The sequence below is a fragment of the Crotalus tigris genome, unplaced genomic scaffold (assembly GCF_016545835.1).
Source record: "Crotalus tigris isolate CLP2741 ecotype Arizona unplaced genomic scaffold, ASM1654583v1 scf7180000020524.2783371122:307494, whole genome shotgun sequence".
Lineage (NCBI taxonomy): Eukaryota > Metazoa > Chordata > Lepidosauria > Squamata > Viperidae > Crotalus > Crotalus tigris.
In genome coordinates this window covers 36143-56086 of record NW_024098060.1, presented here as the reverse complement: position 1 = coordinate 56086, position 19944 = coordinate 36143, and the positions used below count along the sequence as shown (strand labels likewise).

The window sequence follows — 19944 nt, the reverse complement described above, 5'->3', positions numbered from 1 at the left end:
ATAGCACCCGTGCAGAAAGGTGTGGTAAGACAACCGTTTGTGTGAACTTCTCCTTTTTCCTTGTGTAGCCTCAAGATATAAACTTCTCTGTTTTAGTGTGTTAAAGGTGGATAAGAAGTCATCTATTAGGTTAAGCATGGGCGGCAAGCTGTATAAAAGTGACACCCTCAGAGTAACTCAGGGTTCAGAATTTGTCATGCTAATACTCTGAACCATCGTGTACGAATAAAAACCTGTTTTCTCCAACCCTTCGTGGTCTTGTCTTCTGATGTAAGTATCGTGGTTTTTTCCCACAACAATTATCTGGCGACGGCGGCAGGACGGCAAGGAGTCTTGGGGCTCTCTGGAGGGCACACCCTGATGCCAGGGGCCTGTAGTGTTAGGGGGAACATCCCAGGCGCCATCGGACCTTTTATTCCGAGGGACTTCCCTGTGACACAGGGCTCCAGCATTGGCGGTCGGCCACTCCAAGAACCACTGGTGAAGGGTAAGGAGACCAGGCAACTTTCCAGCCGGCTAGAGGACAAAGGATTCGCCTGCAGGCAAGTATTGAAAGGGAAATAAGGAATCCCTCCCTGTAAGCAGGGACGGAGGAGAGGACTGATCACCCTCTCTTTGGAATAAGGTGGGAGGATTGTTGTGTGTGTTTGCAGTGAGTGAGTGGCGCTCGAACTTCCCATCGGTGACCGTTGAGTTTCCGGCTCCCTGGGTCTAGCGCGTATAAGTGAAACCCTCAGTGTAATCCCGAGTGGAAGGACCCCTTACCTTCCTCTCATCCCCTTTCCTCATTTGTCTTGTCTGGTGCCCTGGGATGCTCATGGGGTGATGGTGGAAGTGTACTCCTTACTCCATTGGGGTGTATGTTAAAGCATTTTAAGTCTGCTTATGAGGATCAGGATTATGGTATTAAGTGGAGCAGGCATAAGTTGAGGATCTTCTGTGAGGTAGATTGGCCCAGCTTTAACATAGGCTGGCCAAGCACAGGGACACTAGATCCATTCATTGCTCTAAAAGTACATTAGTTAGTGTTCAATCCCATGTTAGGGCACCCAGACCAGGCACCCTATATTGATGTGTGGCTCAGCTTGTTGCAAAGACCTCCACCATGGATTCAGAAATGCAAAACTGTCCCCTGTGTTAAAAAGTTTAGAAGATAGAAAAAGCTGGGGACAAGCCATAATTCAACCAGATGTCCAGGATCAAGGGACCCAAACTGGACCTTCAGCAAGAGGTGCTGAGGGGGTCCAAGGCAGAAGAGGAACGGATGGGACTGCAAACAGAAGACAGAGAAGTGGGAGGACTGATAGCCGAACAAATGAGGACAAAGACTGAGGAAGCATCTTTGAATGCTCCCCTTAGACAAGTAGATCAATTGGTTGTCAGTAAGGATGATCCAGCAGAAACAGCCACAGCTCTTCTATTCCAACATATGCCTTTTACTACATCAGACCTTCTTGCTTGGAAATTTAGTGAAAAAAAAAACAAATCAAGTGTCCGAAAGACTTTTGTGAAAAGAGAAAAGGAGGAGGAAAAGAAAAAGGATCAGAAAATGCAAAGGAAAGCTGAATTGCTGGCAGTTGCTATGATGGGGGTGTCAAGGGGAGGTGGCAGAGGTAGAGGATGGGGAAGGGTGTTAGGACAAAACCAGTGTGCCATATGTAAGAAGGAAGGACACTGGACGGGTGAATGTCCAGAAAGAGAAAAGGATGAAGAAAAAGGAGGGGGAAGAGGCAGGTTTGCGAAGAGCTACAGAGGTGGCCCAAGGAGAAGCCAGGGAGGGAGAGAAAGAAGAAGAGGATTTTCAAGGACTCCCCTCATAGGCCTGGCAGAAGCAGAGGAGTGGGACTGAGACCGACTGGGTTCAGCCCGCCTCCCAGAACCTGTGGTCAGTTTAACAGTAGGAGGCAAACCTATTCCCTTCCTTGTGAATACTGGAGCCACCCGATTAGTCCTAACCCAACCCCTAAGCCAAGCCTCCCCTCACTCTATCAACATATAAGAGCAACAGGAAAAATATTGCAGCGACCCTTTTTGGAGCCCTTAAGTTGCACTAGGGGAGGAAAAACTATAACCCTTCAGTTTGAATATATGCCAATTCTTTTATTGGTAAGGGATCTGCTTTGTAAACTAAGGGTGCAGATCTCCTTTGAAGAGGATGGCACAATGGCCATAAACTATGGAAAGGTGATGGTGGAAGTACCCCAGAGGGATGGAGAATGGTGATGCTGGCACAAGCAGTAGAAGCAAATACAAAGTGGAAAGAGTTCAATATGCCACACCTGTGGGCAGAGGACAACCCCCCCCCCGGTTTTGCAAAGCATCGTCCACTATCTGCCAGCTGCTGTACCGAAGAATAGGAAAGAGTTAAGAGGATTGCTGTTGGCTTCTGCCGAATATGGATCCCTACCTTTAGTTTAATAGCAAGATCCCTATATGAGGCCACAGAGGATGGGAGATAAAGAACCATTGCAATAGGAACAGCAAGAAAATAACAGCTTCACCGCTCTCAAGGAGGCTCTAATGTGCGCCCCTAGTTTAGGTCTACTAGACTTGGACAAGTTATTTCAACTGTTTGTAGATACAAAGCAAAATGTGGCAGTAGGAGTTCTCACCCAGAAAACAGGAACCTGGCATCACCCGGTCACTTATCTGTCTAAACAGCTTGACAATGTAGCCAGAGGATGGCCGGCTTGCCTTAAAGCAAGTGCTGGAACAGCATTATTAACACAGGAAGCTAACAAGTTGACTTTTGGACAAAAGTTAGATATCTACACACCCCATGCTCTTAAAGCTGTCTTAGGAGCAAAAGGACATTTGTGGCTGACCAACCCATGCATGCTGAAGTATCAAGCTCTAATAATACATAATCCAATGATTATATTAATTTAATCAAACTCACTGAATCCAGCCATGCTGTTGCTTGAATCAGACTTGGAAACCACACATAGTTGCATACAAGCTATTGAAGAAACTTACGCTAGCCGCTCAGACATGAGAGATGTCCCCCTGCTTGATCCAGACTTTACAATATACACGGGTAGAACTAGTTTTATGCAAGAAGACATTCGAAAGGCAGGATGTGCTGTGGTGATTTTGAAGAAGTATGGGAAGCTGAGCAACTTCCGCCCGGTACAAATGCTCAGCTAGCTGACCTGCATGCATTAACTAGAACTTTGGAGTTGGCAAAAGGAAAGTGCATTAATATTACACAGACTCTAAGTATGCATTCCTAACAGTGCAAGTCCATGGAGCCTTATACAAAGTAAGAGGACTTATAACTTCAGGGGGAAAGGATGTTCAATATGGACCACAGATATTGCGTCTGCTGAATAGTGTGGGGAGCCTAAGGAAGTAGCTGTAATGCATTGCAAAGGCCATCAGAAGGGAGCATCAGATATTCAATTAGGAAATAATAAGGCAGACAGGGAAGCTCACATTGCTGTACTAAAGGCACCTTTTGAGCATACAAATTGTCTAGCTTTGTGGACCCCTGAGGAACAGGACCAGGGTAAACCAAACTACTCTCATGAAGATTTGGACAAAGCTGAGATGCTGGAAGCAAGGCAGGAAGATGGTTGATGGATTTTGCCAGACCAGCGAGTCTTTATCCCAGGATATATGGCATGGGATGCAGTGCAACAGGTTTATAAGCAACTGCACCTGGGAAAGGCGGCACTGGCAAATGCCCTGAAGAGAGAGGTTTATATTGACAAAATACACAGTATTGCAGCAAATGTTTGTGCTAGATGTGAGATCTGTTCCACCAACAACCCAAGGCAAGGACCCCAACTGCCTCAAGAACTTCAGCCCAGAGGAAATTATCCCTTCGATTCCTTGATGATTGATTTTACTGACATGCCATGCTCAGGTCCCTATAACGCAATGCTAGTCATAGTATGTACATACACTAGATGGCTAGATTGCATCCCTACAAAGAAGAAGAAGAAGAAGAAAAGCAACTGAGGTCGCAAAAGCCTTGCTTCATATTATTATTCCCAGGTATGGGTTGCCATCTAGAATCTCTTCAGATAATGGTCCTGAATTTATCCATAGAGCCACCCAAAAGATAGCAGCTATGCTAGGAATAACATGGAAGCTTGACTGTAGTTTCCATGCTCAATCAGGAGGAAGGGTGGAGAGAATACATAGACCATTAAGGAAAAATTGGCAAAAATATGTCAGGAGACTCAGCTTAAGTGGCCAGATGCTTTAAATATGGCCCTGGTTGTGGTAAGGTGTGCCCCACAAAGGGGGCTGCTCGTATCTCCCTTTGAATTATTGTATGGCAGAGTCCCCAACTTACTCAAACCAGGTGTCCAGAACTCTGAACAAGTGGCAGATACTGTTAAATTAGAACAGCTGCAGGCTCTTAACACTATAGTCCAGTGGCTACACCAATATGTTCTAACCCAAAGATCCCATGTCTTGGTTACACTAACACATAATATACCACCGGGACAGGAGGTCTGGGTAAAGGAATTGGAAGAGGGAAGTCTTAAGCCCAAAGTGGAAAAGGGCTGTATACTGTTGTTATGTGTTCTCCCCTTGCTATTAAGGTGGCTGAAATCAAATTGTGGATCCATTGGTCCAGGGTTAAATTGGCAGCCCCCACCCAATGGAAAATGAATAGTAACCCAACTCAACCCTTTAAGCTATCTCTGCATCGTAGGAGAAGGAGCCTCTCCCCTTCTGGTGACACCCCGGAAGCTGCACCCCTGCGAACGGGAGAGGTGAAGCAACCCCCTGCAGGTGTTACTCCGGAAGCTAACACCCATCGCACGGGCAGCAAAAGGTCCCTACCTTGGAAACTGCGTTCATATCATTAGTCTTAAAAGTCTTTTTAATTGGTTATGGATTCCACCCAGAAAATGAGGGAAACTGCCTGTATTAGGAAAGGGCTCATCCCAACAATTTGGGTGGTGGTAATGTTGTTGTTAATCATTGTTATAATTAACTCTCTGTTTCTGTATAGAAGGATCACAGTCAAAGAGAAGGGGGTTGAGGGTGTGCCTGAGGACTGGCTAATTGAACCCATGATCTGGATATCAGTAAGGCTGTCACCCCATCCCCCACTTTAAGTTATCCAGAACCTGTATCAACCTCTGTGGGACAGGGTCTTTCCACAAGGGAGGGCGATCATAAGGGAGTAAGTGGTGATGAATATCTCTTGGGGAACCCACGACCTTACCCTTCAGACCACGTCCCTCCTTGTGATGAATGTTTTGTAGACCTTCCTACAGGGAGACACTTTGTTTATATGGCTTTGGTATTGAGGGAACTGGTGAAGACCCTAAGACCTACCTCATGGTCCAAGTAGAACGAATCTATGATGGGCAAATTAGGTCTTTAGGCTGGTCTGTATATGATAATCTGAAGAAACTGGAAGATGACCCCCTCCCTATAAGTACAACAGCTACTAATTTGTTTATTGAAATGGCTGAGGAGGTGGCAAAAACACTCACTGTAAAGAATTGTTTTGTATGTGGTGGTACCAACATGGGGGAGCAATGGCCATAGGAAGCTTTAGAGGCCACCCCTGAAATTTATAACAACATGTTTAATGCTGGAAACGTGACAGCTCGAACTCGCTTCTCAGGAGCTGTGTGGACTTTGGCTACTAACCTGGTTGGGAGGAACTGTTTCTTCAGAAACCATACTGTGCCGGTAGGACATCTAATCTGTTTGGGATATTGGGATCAGGACTATGTAAAATGGGTCTCTCCTGGTCAAAGCCCAGAGCCCACTGAATTTGAGGGAACTCTGCTCCCCTATCTTAAAGGCTCTCAATATATTGTCTGATACTACTGATAAGATTCGAAGAGCAGTATATCAGAATAAGTTGGCCCTAGATTACATCTTGGCAAAGGAAGGAGGTGTTTGTGGAAAGTTCAACCTTTCCAATTGTTGTTTGCAAATTGATGAGACAGGAAAAGCCATTAAGCAGTTGACCACTGAAATGAGGCAACTTACCCATAATGCTGACCAAGAATGGAAAGGTTTTGACTTTACCCAGGTATTTACATCTTGGTTTCCCAAGCTGCCTGGTTTGCAAGCCATCGTGGCCCTCGTGGGAATCATTGCCCTTGGTTGTCTAATTCTATGTTGTATTTTACCTATTGTTACTTGCACCATTTCCAAGAGCCTCTCAATGCTCGTTGAGAAAAGAGCCATAGCCCAGGTCATGGCCCTTGTAGAGGAAGGGGAATATGCTACCTTATGTTATCCTCCAAGGTATGAAACTCCTCAATAATCTTGTGATTTTAGTGAAGTTTCAAGGGGAGGAAATGAGGTGGGCAGGAAAAAGTTCAATATATCTATATCTTAATAGGAATGCTTGTTGCTGATAATAGTTAATAGATAATATTAAGTTTGGCTGTGAAATGTAACCTAAATCATATAACCTGTGTGTCATAATTATAGAGATGTGTTCATGCTATGTAGAAACCATTTTACAAGAAGTGTCAGTGTCAACTAAAAGTCACAGATGTTGTAAGATAGCACCCGTGCAGAAAGGTGTGGTAAGACAACCGTTTGTGTGAACTTCTCCTTTTTCCTTGTGTAGCCTCAAGATATAAACTTCTCTGTTTTAGTGTGTTAAAGGTGGATAAGAAGTCATCTATTAGGTTAAGCGTGGGCGGCAAGCTGTATAAAAGTGACACCCTCAGAGTAACTTAGGGTTCAGAATTTGTCATGCTAATACTCTGAACCATCGTGCACGAATAAAAACCTGTTTTCTCCAACCCTTCGTGGTCTTGTCTTCTGATGTAAGTATCGTGGTTTTTCCCACAACACATCCATTGGACATGCTCATAGATGAACTTTGCTTTTATGGAAGTAATCCTCTCCACCTTGTATTTCTGGACCCTCAGTAATATAACTAATAGGATAGATATTTCAGAGACATTAAGCATAAGGCAATGATGTTGCATTTATCTTCTTATTACCATCCTTTGATTTTTGATTTTTTTTATTTTGTTTTCTGGACCTAAAAATAGGAATCCAGATGAAGGATAAGGTATTGCGTTCTCCAATATTCACAACAAATCAGACTTAACAGAAAATTGGTCCATTTTCACTATAACATTTCCTGAATCAAGAATTTATCATTAATTTTTTGTATACTGCCTCTATGTTCATGAAACAATCTCCATTTTTTGATGTTGGTTGAAAATCGATTGACTCCAGATGACTGCCTGGACATGTCTTCCTGTTTTCTTGGCAAGTTTTTAATTTTAATTTTGTGATCATGGAACTGCAATGAGCACAACTATGAGGATCTCTAAGAAGTACTACTCCTTCAATTAACATCATAACTTCAATTGGTCTTTTAAAGAGTGGATATTAAATAAGACCATCCATAAACAATTAAATATGTATTGATATTGCAGAATCAGGGGCTGCCATAAAGAAGAGGAAATTAAGCTATTTTCCAAAGCACCTGAAGGCAGGACAAGAAGCAACGGGTGGAAACTAATCAAGGAGAGAAGCAACCTAGAACTAAGGAGAAACTTCCTGACAGTGAGAACAATTAATCAGTGGAACAGCCTGCCTCCAGAAGCAGTAAATGCTCCAACACTGGAAGTTTTTAAGAAGAGACTGGACAGCCGCTTGTCCGAAATGGTGTAGGGTTTCCTGCCCGAGCAGGGGGTTGGACTCGATGACCTCCAAGGTCCCTTCCAACTTTACTACTATTATTATTATTATTAAGCATCTCTTAATTATATTAGCATCTATCAGACAAAATTGCTGTAATTTGTTCACTGATCCAAGGGGGCAATGCCTGTGGAGCAGTCTGGCTTCAATATCTGGGAATAGTTTGAATCTATTGAGCTTGAGAAAATGGATCGGTCCTTATCCATCTCCTCTTTAGATATGAGTGGCTTTCAAAACCAACAAACATTCTACCCTTCTATATAAACTCAGAGGATCAGTGTGGGTAGCACTGTTTTTTGCTGGTTTGGTTTCTTTCTCTGATTTACATTCCAGACACTGGTGATTGGCAAACAGATGCTGCCTTTGGCCCTCACTGTGTGATGGTCTCAGTACGAGGTATCATCATTCAAAAAAGTGGCATACTATGGGTCTTATTTGCTAGGAAGATGTATTTGATGGGTCCTAGAGGAAGGAAGGAAGGAAGGAAGGAAGGAAGGAAGGAAGGAAGGAAGGAAGGAAGGAAGGAAGGAAGGAAGGATTTAAATTTTATAATTTTCTTATTTTAGTATTTGTATATTATGTTATTCTTCAATTTATTTGTCCATGTAGTCAAACATGTACTGGTAAAAACAAAGTAAAAATAAATAATTTCAAGTGACCATTATTTCTTTACTACAAAGAAACTGATTCAGGTTATGTTTTTGTATATGATAAAAGGAGCAACATTTGTAGCAACAATCAAATTTCACAATTAATGAGGAAGGAGTCCTGTGACTGGTAGATTATTATTATTTTTCATTTCCCATATAAGATTGATAAAGAAATTTGTTGCAGGGCTATAAAATATCAATGGTGGATAAATTGATTGGTGGTGGCTCATGTCACTCATCAAGCCAGAAAAAAAAATATGGTTCATACTGTGTGACTTTGAGGATATGGAGTAAAAAAATCATTTAAAATGAGTGAAAAGAGCCAAGCTATATTTTTACTTTGCAATAAAAACAGTATTGAAAAATATGGTCCTCCTAGAAATTAGAACATTCTATTTTGAGATTGATTTACTTTGTAAATGTGGCTCAAATAAAAAGTTGTTTCCAATGGTATTCCTTTATTATTTGCATATTCACTTGGTATTACACACTATTCCCATCCCAAAGGACTCTGCACAGCTCATAGGCCTGCTTCCAATAGAAAGCTTAAAAAGAAATGTCATGGTTTAATTATATTGTTGTTTTTAGTTGCAAAGTCATGTCTGACCCATCGCGGCCCCATGGACAAGGTTCCTCCAGGCCTTAAAATTACATTACAAATACAATAATCAAAGTGCTTAAAGACCTATCAAAAAGATAAATAAAGGTGGGCGGGATTCTATAACATAACGGGTCAATTTCTTTTTAGCTCTTTGGAAAAAAAATCATGCTTTAATGTACGCCCTAACAGGTCAAAGTCAGATAGTTGTATTGTTCCAGAGAATTTAAAGTTTAAAGCTACAGAACTCTTTTTTTCCTAGACCATACATATCATTATTCTACTTTCTCCACAGTCTCCAAGGAGCGTCACCAAACATTCACTGATTTCCCCTATAATTACCCAAAGAATCTTACTAATGTGGTTTTTTTCTCTCAACTCTTTCAGGAATTCTCAGGCACAGCACCAAAGGATAGCTCAAGATTGAAAGGGTTTGTTAATTGTGGGATCAGAATGTTAGAAACGTAACAACCTTTTTTCTTAGAAAGAACATTTATCCTAATAAGTGAGAGTTTTTCCCCTTATGTTTCATTTTTACAGATCGAACTGGTTCTTAATTAGTGAAAACTATTTTCTTGAAGAAGATGGAATTTTCCATGGTAGTGATGGCAATGTTGTCACTGTTACTGTCAGGAGCTACATGCCTTATTAAAACGTGTTCTGTGGGGAAACTTCCCTTTATTAAGCACAAGTATTTTCTGCCAGGAGATTTCATAATGGCCGGGATACTCTCTCAGTTCTACATGGTATCGGATCCAGTTGGTTTCACAAGGCACCCATCTGAAGAATTGGTTGATGAGCTCATGTAAAGACTTTCTCTTCTTAACTATAGCATATCTTAAACCATATATCTTTCTCTAATAGGTTGCCCTGGAAAATAAATACACAAACACACTTATGACAACTCTCCCACTGGTATTTTTATTCAAATTCCATATTGAGATTTTCTTGGTTTCTTATTGTTAAATGAATCATTAATGATGTACTATCAAGGTACTGTACTATTTGTAGCTAAATCTATGTTAATCATTTAATTCTTTCACTTAATATTAGGGAACAGTTACATGCTTTGAATTATTTTCCAAACAGCTGTTGAGCACAGACTTAGAGCATCTCTGACTTAATGAAACATCAGTGACTTTTACTGGGATAAGATCTATCATCTAAAAATATCTAAAATATCTAAGATCTAAAAATAATATATAACATTTGTCCTCAGGTTTACTCCAAACACATTTTTCATGCCTATATCCACCATAAAACATATCCAAGAAGAAGATAAAAATATAAGGCTAAATATATATATAAGAATTACATATGGGTTTTAATATGATCATTTTTCTTCAAGCAATTTATCTGTTTCTAGTAAAAATTGTTTACGATGAATTAAAAGAATCATAACCTCCTGCCTACATCCACATAACATATCTTTCATTGCAGATTTTTCCTGCAGAACTACCAACACATCCTGGCCTTGGTTTTTGCTGTAAAGGAGATAAATGAGAATAAGCCTATATTATCCAACATGAGCTTGGGTATTGACATCTCTAACAGTTATTACATGGCGGGATTGACTTACTTGGCTTCCATGGAGCTTCTCTCAACACGTGGCAGATTCATCCCCAACTATAAGTGTGATGCCAAGGATTGGGCAGTATCTGTTATTCTAGGACCTAACTCTTACATCTGTCCCTTAGTGGCAAACATCTTGAATGTCTACAAGATGCCCCAGGTGAGATTTTTTTTTCTTGGACTAAGTATACACTGTAAGAATAACCTTGAAAGGTGGGAGGAAGAACTGCAGTTCTATTTTTAAAAAAGTTTAATAAAAGAAATTTGAGACTAAACCAGAAGTGTTCTTTCAGAAAGCATCTCAGGATTGATACCCACTCCTCCCCAATTCTCTGGAAAGTTAAGGCAGTGGAAGGGAAAGTGTTTTACTACTTGAAAGGTTAATGTCATCCCTTCCAGATTGTCCAGGGTAGCAAACCAAAATCAGACATATTAATAATTCTTTTATTGTAAGGTTAAACTACCTCCCATTTGTTTCTTTTACAAAGTGATGTTTACAAAAAAAATAAACCAACTTTTCTTTTTATTACTTTTTTGTGATTTGGGAATAAAGTGGCAATCCATACAATGATGAACAACATATCATGTGTTTGCAGAAGAGATAGATAATTTTAGGTACTTTACTGGATTTATTCTTCAGTCTGAATCTATGATGAATGTCAGCTCTGGAGATTGTCTAGACTAGAAAACAAAATCATGAATACTAATAGTTATGTTATTGTAAGTTACAATAATCTTGCAACCCTGAATGAACTCACCTTTTTGTTACTTTTATAAAGCCATATTTAGAAAACAAGAAATAATAATTTCTTTCCTTGAATATTGTATTTTGTGAATGTGGATTAAAATGGCAGTCCAAATTATGTGTTTGCAGATGAGATGGATATTTTTTCATACTTTACTTGTTTTATTCCTCAAACTGAATCATCTGAACAATTAATATACAATGATTCTTTGACATATTTACAAATATACCGAAGAGAAATGTCAATATACTGTATTGTCATGCATCCATTTTCCTACCTTGATTTAGTAAAAATATTAACAATTCATGGACCTGATTGAGTAATAGTTATCTTGATCTTTGTATTGCACACTGGTCTTCCTTCCTTCCTTCCTTCCTTCCTTCCTTCCTTCCTTCCTTCCTTCCTTCCTTCCTTCCCTCGCCCCTCACAACATCCCTCCTTCCAGCCTATAAATGTTATTCATGGTAATTCAAATAATTTAAAAAAGCAATGGATGGAAAGTAATCAAGGAGATTTATAAATCTAAAAAGAGTGCAGCGAATAATTAGGGAACTGGAGGTTAAGACATACAAAGAATGGTTGCAGGAATTGGGTATCTCCAGTTTAATGAAAAGGACTAAGGGTGATTTGATAGCAGTTTTCAAATATCTAAGGGGCTGCCACAATGAAGAAGGGGTCAAACTATTCTCCAAACATATGAAGGCAGGACGAGAAGCAATGGATGGAAAGTAATCAAGGAGAGAACCAACCTAGAATGAAGGAGAAATTTCCTGACAGAACAATTAATCAGTGGAATGACTTGTTTCCAGAAATTGTGGGTGCTCCATTCCTGGAATATTTTAAGAAGAGACTGGATAGTCACTTGTCTAGAATGGATGGGCTTCCAGTCCAAGCAAGGGGTTGGACTAGAAAACCTCCAAGGTCCCTTACAACCGTGTTATTCTGTTATCTTATTAAGGTTCAGGAATTACTGAATCAATAGATTGTCAAATCTATGGCATTCAAATATTAAATTAAAGGAAAAACTGGTTTCTTTCTAGGTTACATTTTTCTTGAAGTTGGTGAGGAACACAATCTGTATCATAGACTCTAATACCCAACTATTTTAAATCATTTTTCCCTAGCTTCTATATGGATCTGCTCCAATGAATGATAATAATGAACACACAGTTTTCTTTCATCGTTTTTTTCCAAATGAGGAGCTTCAGACTAAGGGGATTCTTCAGCTGCTGTTGCATTTAAAGTGGGTATGGATAGGGCTGCTTTCCCAATCTGATGAGAGTGGAGAGAGGTTTGTACGGAATGCCCTTACACTGTTTGTCCAGAAAGGTATTTGCTTTGACTTCATGCAAGAGTTGCCCAAAGGCATTTATTCTAATCACATTGAATATGTATTTAAAGATTATGTTACCATTTACAAGGTTGTCATGAACAGCACTGCCAATGTTGTGATCCTCTACTGTGGAAACCACATAATTGCCATCTTCAGAATGTTTCCCTATTTTTCAGAATATGAGGATATACCAGTAAAGAGAAAAGATAAAGTCTGGATCATGCCAGCCCAGATGGAGTTCACATCAATCCCTTTTCAAAAAATACTCCCTTTCGACTTTATTCATGGTGCCATATCTTTTGCGGTTTCTTCCAAGGAGGTGACTGGGTTCAAACCATTCTTGCAGATGAGAAGCCCTTCTTTAGAAGAAGGAGATCATTTAACACGATTGTTCTGGGAGCAGGCATTTGAATGTTTTTACCTTAAAGATAAGTTAGATGAGGATGCTGGAGTGCTGTGCACTGGAGAGGAGAAGTTGGAGACTCTTCCTAATTCTGTCTTTGAGACCACCATGACTGGGCAGAGTTACAGCGTTTATAATGCAGTCTATGCTGTGGCACATGCCTTGAAAGCCATATTTTCATCCAAATACAAACACAGAGCAAGGGCAGACCACGGAAGGCTGATGATTATCAAGGAAGAAAGATGGCAGGTAATAATAAATGAAATCACAATGACAGATTGATCAAGCAATCAATTTGTAAAATAAAATAAAATAAAATAAAATTGTAAGAATAAAATCTTCTCTGATGCCATCAGGTGGTTTTATGATTGCAAAACATGTACATTTCAGGTTCAGTATCCACATAGTTTACACAAATTCATGTTTCATGTTTCCTAACAACAGTGTGTAGGAACTATGTAAAAAGGATCCAATTCAAAAAATCTAATTAAAGCCCAGCTTCATAATTCAGTTTAAAATTTTGTCAAACCATTTTACCTGGAGATAATATGCTTATTAATATTATGGTTCACTTGCACAGTAATATTAGGAATTTCTAAATGATAGTTGTGTACAATTGGTTTGGTATACAACTGGTATTTATTTCTCCAGATCAATTGCATTTATTTATTGAATTTATATGGCCGCCCATCTCATACATATAACACTGGACACCGTGCACAGTTAAAACACAAAGCTAAAGAATCAATATAATTCAAACACAAACATTTGTGTTTGATTTGCTTCCATTTAGCTCCATCCTTACCTGAGAAAAGTCTTATTTAACAACAGTGTTGGGGAAACAGTTTTCTTTAATGAAAAGGGGGAATTGGGAACTGGATTTGATATCATCAACTGGATCGCATTCCCAAACAAAACATTTCTTAAAGTCAAAGTTGGAAAGATAGACCCATTGACTTCTCCAGAAGAGTCTTTCATGATTTCTGAAGAAAACATCATCTGGCCGACCATGTTCAACCAGGTATTTCCTACTGATGTTTCAGGTTGTCTCAAATCCTCCCATATTCAAAAATCACTTTTATCATTTGAGTGACTCATTAGTAATAAAATTAAGGCAATAAAATATGATGAAAAATGAAAGAGCAGAGCTCATTTTATATAGGTGTTCCGTTATTAAACTTGTCTTTCCAGAAATCTATGGCCATTCCTGAATATACACATTTACCAGCTGTCATTTTCAGGTTGTCCTACATAGGGAGCCATCTTTGAATTATAAAAGCTGAAAATCATTTAATAATAAACAAGCAACATGCTGAGATACTGTACTACTTGAAATATCTTATTCCTGTCCATTGCTACCTTATAATTTGATTATATTCCAACGGCATATTGTCTAAGACATATTTTAAAATCCCAACTATTTTCTTTAGTTTTCTAAATTTAACTTGCAAATTTGTCACCATTACAACATGGTCTATATCATAATTTCTACAAGACTGACTAGATGCAATTGGAACTCTGTATCCCATAAGTAAGTTCTCTGCAGTATTTCTTTTCAAGACCTATTTGGCAGAAAGGACTGGACTCAATGAAAATGCAGATAATTCCAAAGTTTAATTTCACCAACAAAGTGTGGGATAAATTACCAATCAGATTCAACTCAAAGGTCCTTTTCAAAGGCAACTGGACTTTTATTTTCTTGAAAATATTTTGCTTCTGATCCAAGAAGCTTCTTCAGTTCTCAAGGAATTGAATGTTTCTCAAACATTTTCAAGGAAAAAGCCACGAAAGTTCGTTGACTTTTGAAAAGCACCTTTGGGACAACCATAACCTCAATGATTGAGAATCCTCATAGATATTTACCGATCAGATTGACCAAAATGGAATTTGAGGGGAGTCCAGTTTGAACAATTAAGGAAACCTCTAAGGTCCCATGGAAATACATGGGAAATGCATAGGATACATAGGAAATACATAGGAATGCATAGGAAATATATAGGGAATACATGGTTCCATGAGGACATATAGACAATGTCACATTATTATGGTGGCATTCATTAAATGTGCCTATCTAATAATACGTTGAATTGAATCCTATATATAGAATTTCTCCAAAAGCTACGCAGATTTGTCAGAATATCATATACAGAGTGAAATATGAGTGTATAAAGTACAACTATTGAACTTTCTCCTGATTTCATTTCTGAATAGGCATTACCACTTTCTGTATGCAATGAAAATTGTTATCCAGGCTACCTGAAGAAAAAAATAGATGAGAAGCCCTTTTGCTGCTATGATTGTCTTCCTTGTGCAAAGGGGAAAATTTCAAACAGATCAGGTAAGATGTGCTTAATGAGAAGATTTATTAATTGTCACCAGCAATATTTTATAACTATCTGTGTTTACTCTGCATGGTATTGTTCTCAAATGTAATCAATTATTCAGAATTTGGAGTGTTGACCTCATTGAAGCAAGATAACCTCAGTATTAGATAAGATTCGTTTGAATATTACTAGCTCAGGTTGGTAGTTGAGCTGTTAGTTTAATCTCCAAGCTTGGCGATTTGTCTGCAAATGTTTCATCTCCATTCAGGGAAACACCTTCAGTGCGCTTTGAATTGTGCTCATGTGCTCATTTAAATTGGTGTGAGTGTTATTTGTCCAGATGTTTCTGAGTCATGATCAGGATTCAGGCAGTTTGATTGACTGATTTGTTATTGTGAATTGAATATGATGTGTAAAGTAGCAAGAAAATTAGCTTGTCCTTGCTGGAGAGAAGCAGGCACATAAATAGATATGGAACATAAATATTGGTCCTTCTGCTGGTCTGATAATGAACTATAACCTTCATGGATCTTTAACCCTTATAAATAACTGGAATTCTTGCTAAAACATTTGTCACCTGAGCATGAAGAATATTCAAAATGAAAAAGCTTTTGAATTAAGAGAAATTTCTCCAAAAAATTAGGTTATTTCTTTTTAAAGGTAGAGAAGTCACTTATTAAGAAGAAAAGTGATAGATTTTGACTTGTTTTCCATAACATACATCAGTCATTAAGTAAAATGTCCACATGAGCTCAAAAATAAGTATCACATGGTTTCTCTAGAAAATAAACTAGGAAACTCTGACCCATTACAAAATTTTCTGTTGGACTTTCCTTCCATTTTCCAACATGACACTGAGATTGATACAAACAACACTCTTGGTGTCTGTTTAACCAAACATATACAGGGTACTTTTCTGCATGTGGATGGTCTCATTCTTAATTTTTAATACTGTAATGCAAGTAAAATGGACATAATTAATAGAAATAAATGGAGTTGCTTTCATAGCTTCTATGGGCCACAATGTTTTCTTTGAGCAGTCCTTGGTGCTCTCTGAACTTGGTGGTTTTCTTGCAGATATTTCATTACCAAACTAGGTAACATCATCAGTTCAACAGTAATGATGTTGACTAGCACTGATGATGTTACCATTATGAAATGTGTTGGTGTTGAAGGTGTTGAAGCCATAGGAACCTTGGGAGGAAGTGATCATGCAATATTAGAATTCAACATTATAGAAGCACAAGCAATAGAACACAGTCAAATCAGAGTCTTGGATTTCAAGAGAGCTAATTTCAATAAACTTAGAGAGGGTTGGGAAGGATTCCATGGATGAGAATCCTCCAGGGGAAAACAACTCAAGAAGCTGGGAAATTTTGAAAAATGAGATAATAAAAGCACAGTCTAGCACAATACCAACAAAGAGAAAAACAACAGCTCTCAAAAGAAAACAGCAAGGCTGCATAAAAAACTCTCTGACAAATTGAAAGATAAAAAGGACAAGTATAGAAAGTGGAAAGAGGGGAACATAACTAAGTCATAATATCAGCAAATAGCCCGAGCCTGCAAAGATGAAGTGAAGAAAGCCAAGGCTCAAAATGAACTAAGGCTTGCGAAAAAAGTCAAAAATAATAAAAAAGCTTCTTTCAACATGTAAAAAATAAGAAAAAAAGTGAAGGAAATGATTGGTCCATTAGTGGGTGGAAGTGGCAAGAAGGTGACAAGCAACAAGGAGAAAGCAGAACTATTTAACTCGTTTTTTGCATCTGTCTTTACACAAAGGGAAAAAACAGATCAACCTATCAAAAATAGTGCCATAAAAAAACAAAATAGAAACACAAGCTAAGATAGGCAAGAAAATAGTAAGTGAGCACCTGTCCAGCCTAGATGAGTTCAAATTGCCAGGACCAGATGGATTACACCCCAAGGTTCTCAAGGAACTGGCAGATGTGATATCAGAACCACTGAACTATATCTTTCAAAGATCCTGGAACACAGGGGAACTAGCAGAGGACTGAAAAAGAGCTGATGTAGTTCCCATCCTCAAAAAAGGAAAAAAATGGATCCAAGAAATTACAGACCTATCAGCCTGACCTCAATACCTGGGAAGATCCTGGAAAAGATAATCAAATAACGAATCAACAAACACATAGAGGCAAACAAAGTCATTACTAAAACCCAACATGCGTTTGTCAAAAATAGATCATGCCAGACAAATCTTATTGCATTCTTTGACCAAGTGACAAAATTAGTGGATCAGAGGAATGCTGTGGAAATAATTTATTGGACTTCAGTAAGGCATTTGATAAAGTAGATCACAATCTACTACTTGATAAGATAGAAAAATGTGGGGTAGACAGAACCACCACCAGATGGATCCGTAGCTGGCTGACCAGCCATACTCAGTGAGTGGTCTTCAATGGAACTGCATCTATATGGAGGGAAGTGTGTAGTGGGGTGCCCCAGGGCTCTGTTCTTGGCCCAGTGCTCTTCAACATCTTCATCAACGATTTGGACGAAGGGATAGATGGGGAACTCATCATATTTGCAGACGACACCAAGCTGGCAGGAATAGCGAACACTCCAGAAGACAGGCTTCAGATACAGAAGGATCTGGACAGACTTGAACACTGGGCACTAAGTAACAAAATGAAATTCAATGGTGAAAAAAGCAAGGTTCTACATTTAGGCAAGAAAAACCAAATGCACAAGTACAGCATAGGTGGTGGCACCATGCTCAGTATTAGTAACTGTGAGAGGGACTCGGAGTCCTAGTAGACAATCACCTAAATATGAGCCAGCAGTGTGCTGCAGCTGCCAAAAAAGCCAACACAGTGCTGGGCTGCATTAACAGAGGGATAGAACCAAAATCACGTGAAGTATTAATACCACTCTTCAATGCCTTGGTAAGGCCACACTTGGAATACTGCATCCAGTTTTGGTCACACGATGTAAAAAAGATGTTGAGACTCTAGAAAGAGTACAGAGAAGAGCAACAAAGATGATTAGGGGACTGGAGGCTAAAACATATAAGGAACGGTTGCTAGAATTGGGTATGTCTAGTTTAACGAAGAGAAGGACAAGGGGGGACATGATAGCAGTATTCCAATATCTCAGGGGCTGCCATAAAGAAGAGGGAATTAAGCTATTTTCCAAAGCACCTGAAGGCAGGACAAGAAGCAACGGGTGGAAACTAATCAAGGAGAGAAGCAACCTAGAACTAAGGAGAAACTTCCTGACAGTGAGAACAATTAATCAGTGGAACAGCTTGCCTCCAGAAGCAGTAAATGCTCCAACACTGGAAGTTTTTAAGAAGAGACTGGACAGCCATTTATCCGAAATGGTGTAGGGTTTCCTGCCTGAGCAGGGGGTTGGACTAGATGACCTCCAAGGTCCCTTCCAACTTTACTACTATTACTATTATATTAAATGTCTGCAAGAAAATAACTGATCTCAGATAGCACCAAAGTTTCCTCATTTCAACTCTGAGTTATAAATAACTTCCTTATTATGACTGTAATCCCATAATTCCCAATAGAGTCAGGGCAACTGGATGGAACTGAGCATTTACTGGCTGGATGCCTTTCCTGACACCAGGTGTAGTTGGCAGCAGATATTTTTTCTTTACACCCTAAGAGAAACATCTCCCGCTATTGAATTGTCAACCACCCAAGTGGGAGGCGAGCATCTTAAGCACTAGGCCATGATTCAGCTCTGAAATTCTGATCAATAAACAGTCCTTTAATGTTTTCTTTTGCAGATGCAGTTGACTGTTTCCAATGTCCAGAAGATCAATATCCAAATGAAGCTCACAATCTTTGCATTGAAAAACATATAACTTTCTTGTCTTATGGAGAACCTTTGGGAATCACTTTGGCCACTGTAACTGTCTTCTTTTTTATAACTTCAGCCTTGGTGCTGAGGATCTTCATTAAAGAGTGGGAAACCCCCATAGTCAAAGCCAACAACAGGAATCTCACCTATACTCTTCTCATTGCTCTCCAGCTCTCTTTCCTCTGCAGTTTTCTTTTCATTGGACAACCTGGTCAAGTCAAATGTCTCATGCGACAAACTGCATTTGGCATCATCTTCTCTGTAGCCATTTCTTGCATTTTGGGTAAAACAACCATAGTGGTTCTTGCTTTCATGGCCACCAAACCAGGATCCCAAATAAAGAAATGGGTGGGGAAAAGGCTGGCCAACTCCATTGTCCTTTCTTGCTCTCTCATACAACTCACAATTTGTGTTGCATGGCTGGCAATTTCTCCCCCATTTCCAGATTCAGACATGCACTCCATGGCTGAAGAAATTGTACTAGAATGTAACGAAGGATCAGCCATTATGTTTTATACTGTTCTGGGCTTTATGGGGTTCTTAACTGCTATCAGTTTCACGGTAGCCTTCCTAGCTAGGAAGTTACCTGATAGCTTCAATGAAGCCAAATTCATTACCTTCAGCATGCTGGTGTTTTGCAGCGTTTGGGTAACATTTGTTCCTACCTATCTGAGCACCAAGGGAAAGTACATGGTGGTGGTGGAGATCTTCTCCATTCTGGCTTCAGCAATGGGGTTGCTTGGCTGTATCTTTTTCCCAAAATGCTATATTATTCTTCTGAGACCTGATCTAAACAAAAAGGACAAACTTATTAAAAAACACTGAATTATG

General features: G+C 39.3%; 1 protein-coding gene across 1 annotated transcript; it reads left to right on the top strand.

The window, feature by feature from the left end:
* Positions 1–1189: 1189 nt before the first annotated feature.
* LOC120318890 (vomeronasal type-2 receptor 26-like) lies at positions 1190–19938 on the top strand. Its single transcript, XM_039367040.1, has 12 exons — positions 1190–1382; positions 2909–3129; positions 3334–3563; positions 4973–5048; positions 5780–6231; positions 9442–9529; positions 9588–9706; positions 10456–10633; positions 12344–13204; positions 13749–13976; positions 15167–15293; positions 19040–19938. The coding sequence occupies exons 1-12, from the start codon at positions 1190–1192 to the stop codon at positions 19936–19938; spliced, it is 3672 nt and encodes a 1223-aa protein (XP_039222974.1).
* Positions 19939–19944: the final 6 nt, after the last annotated feature.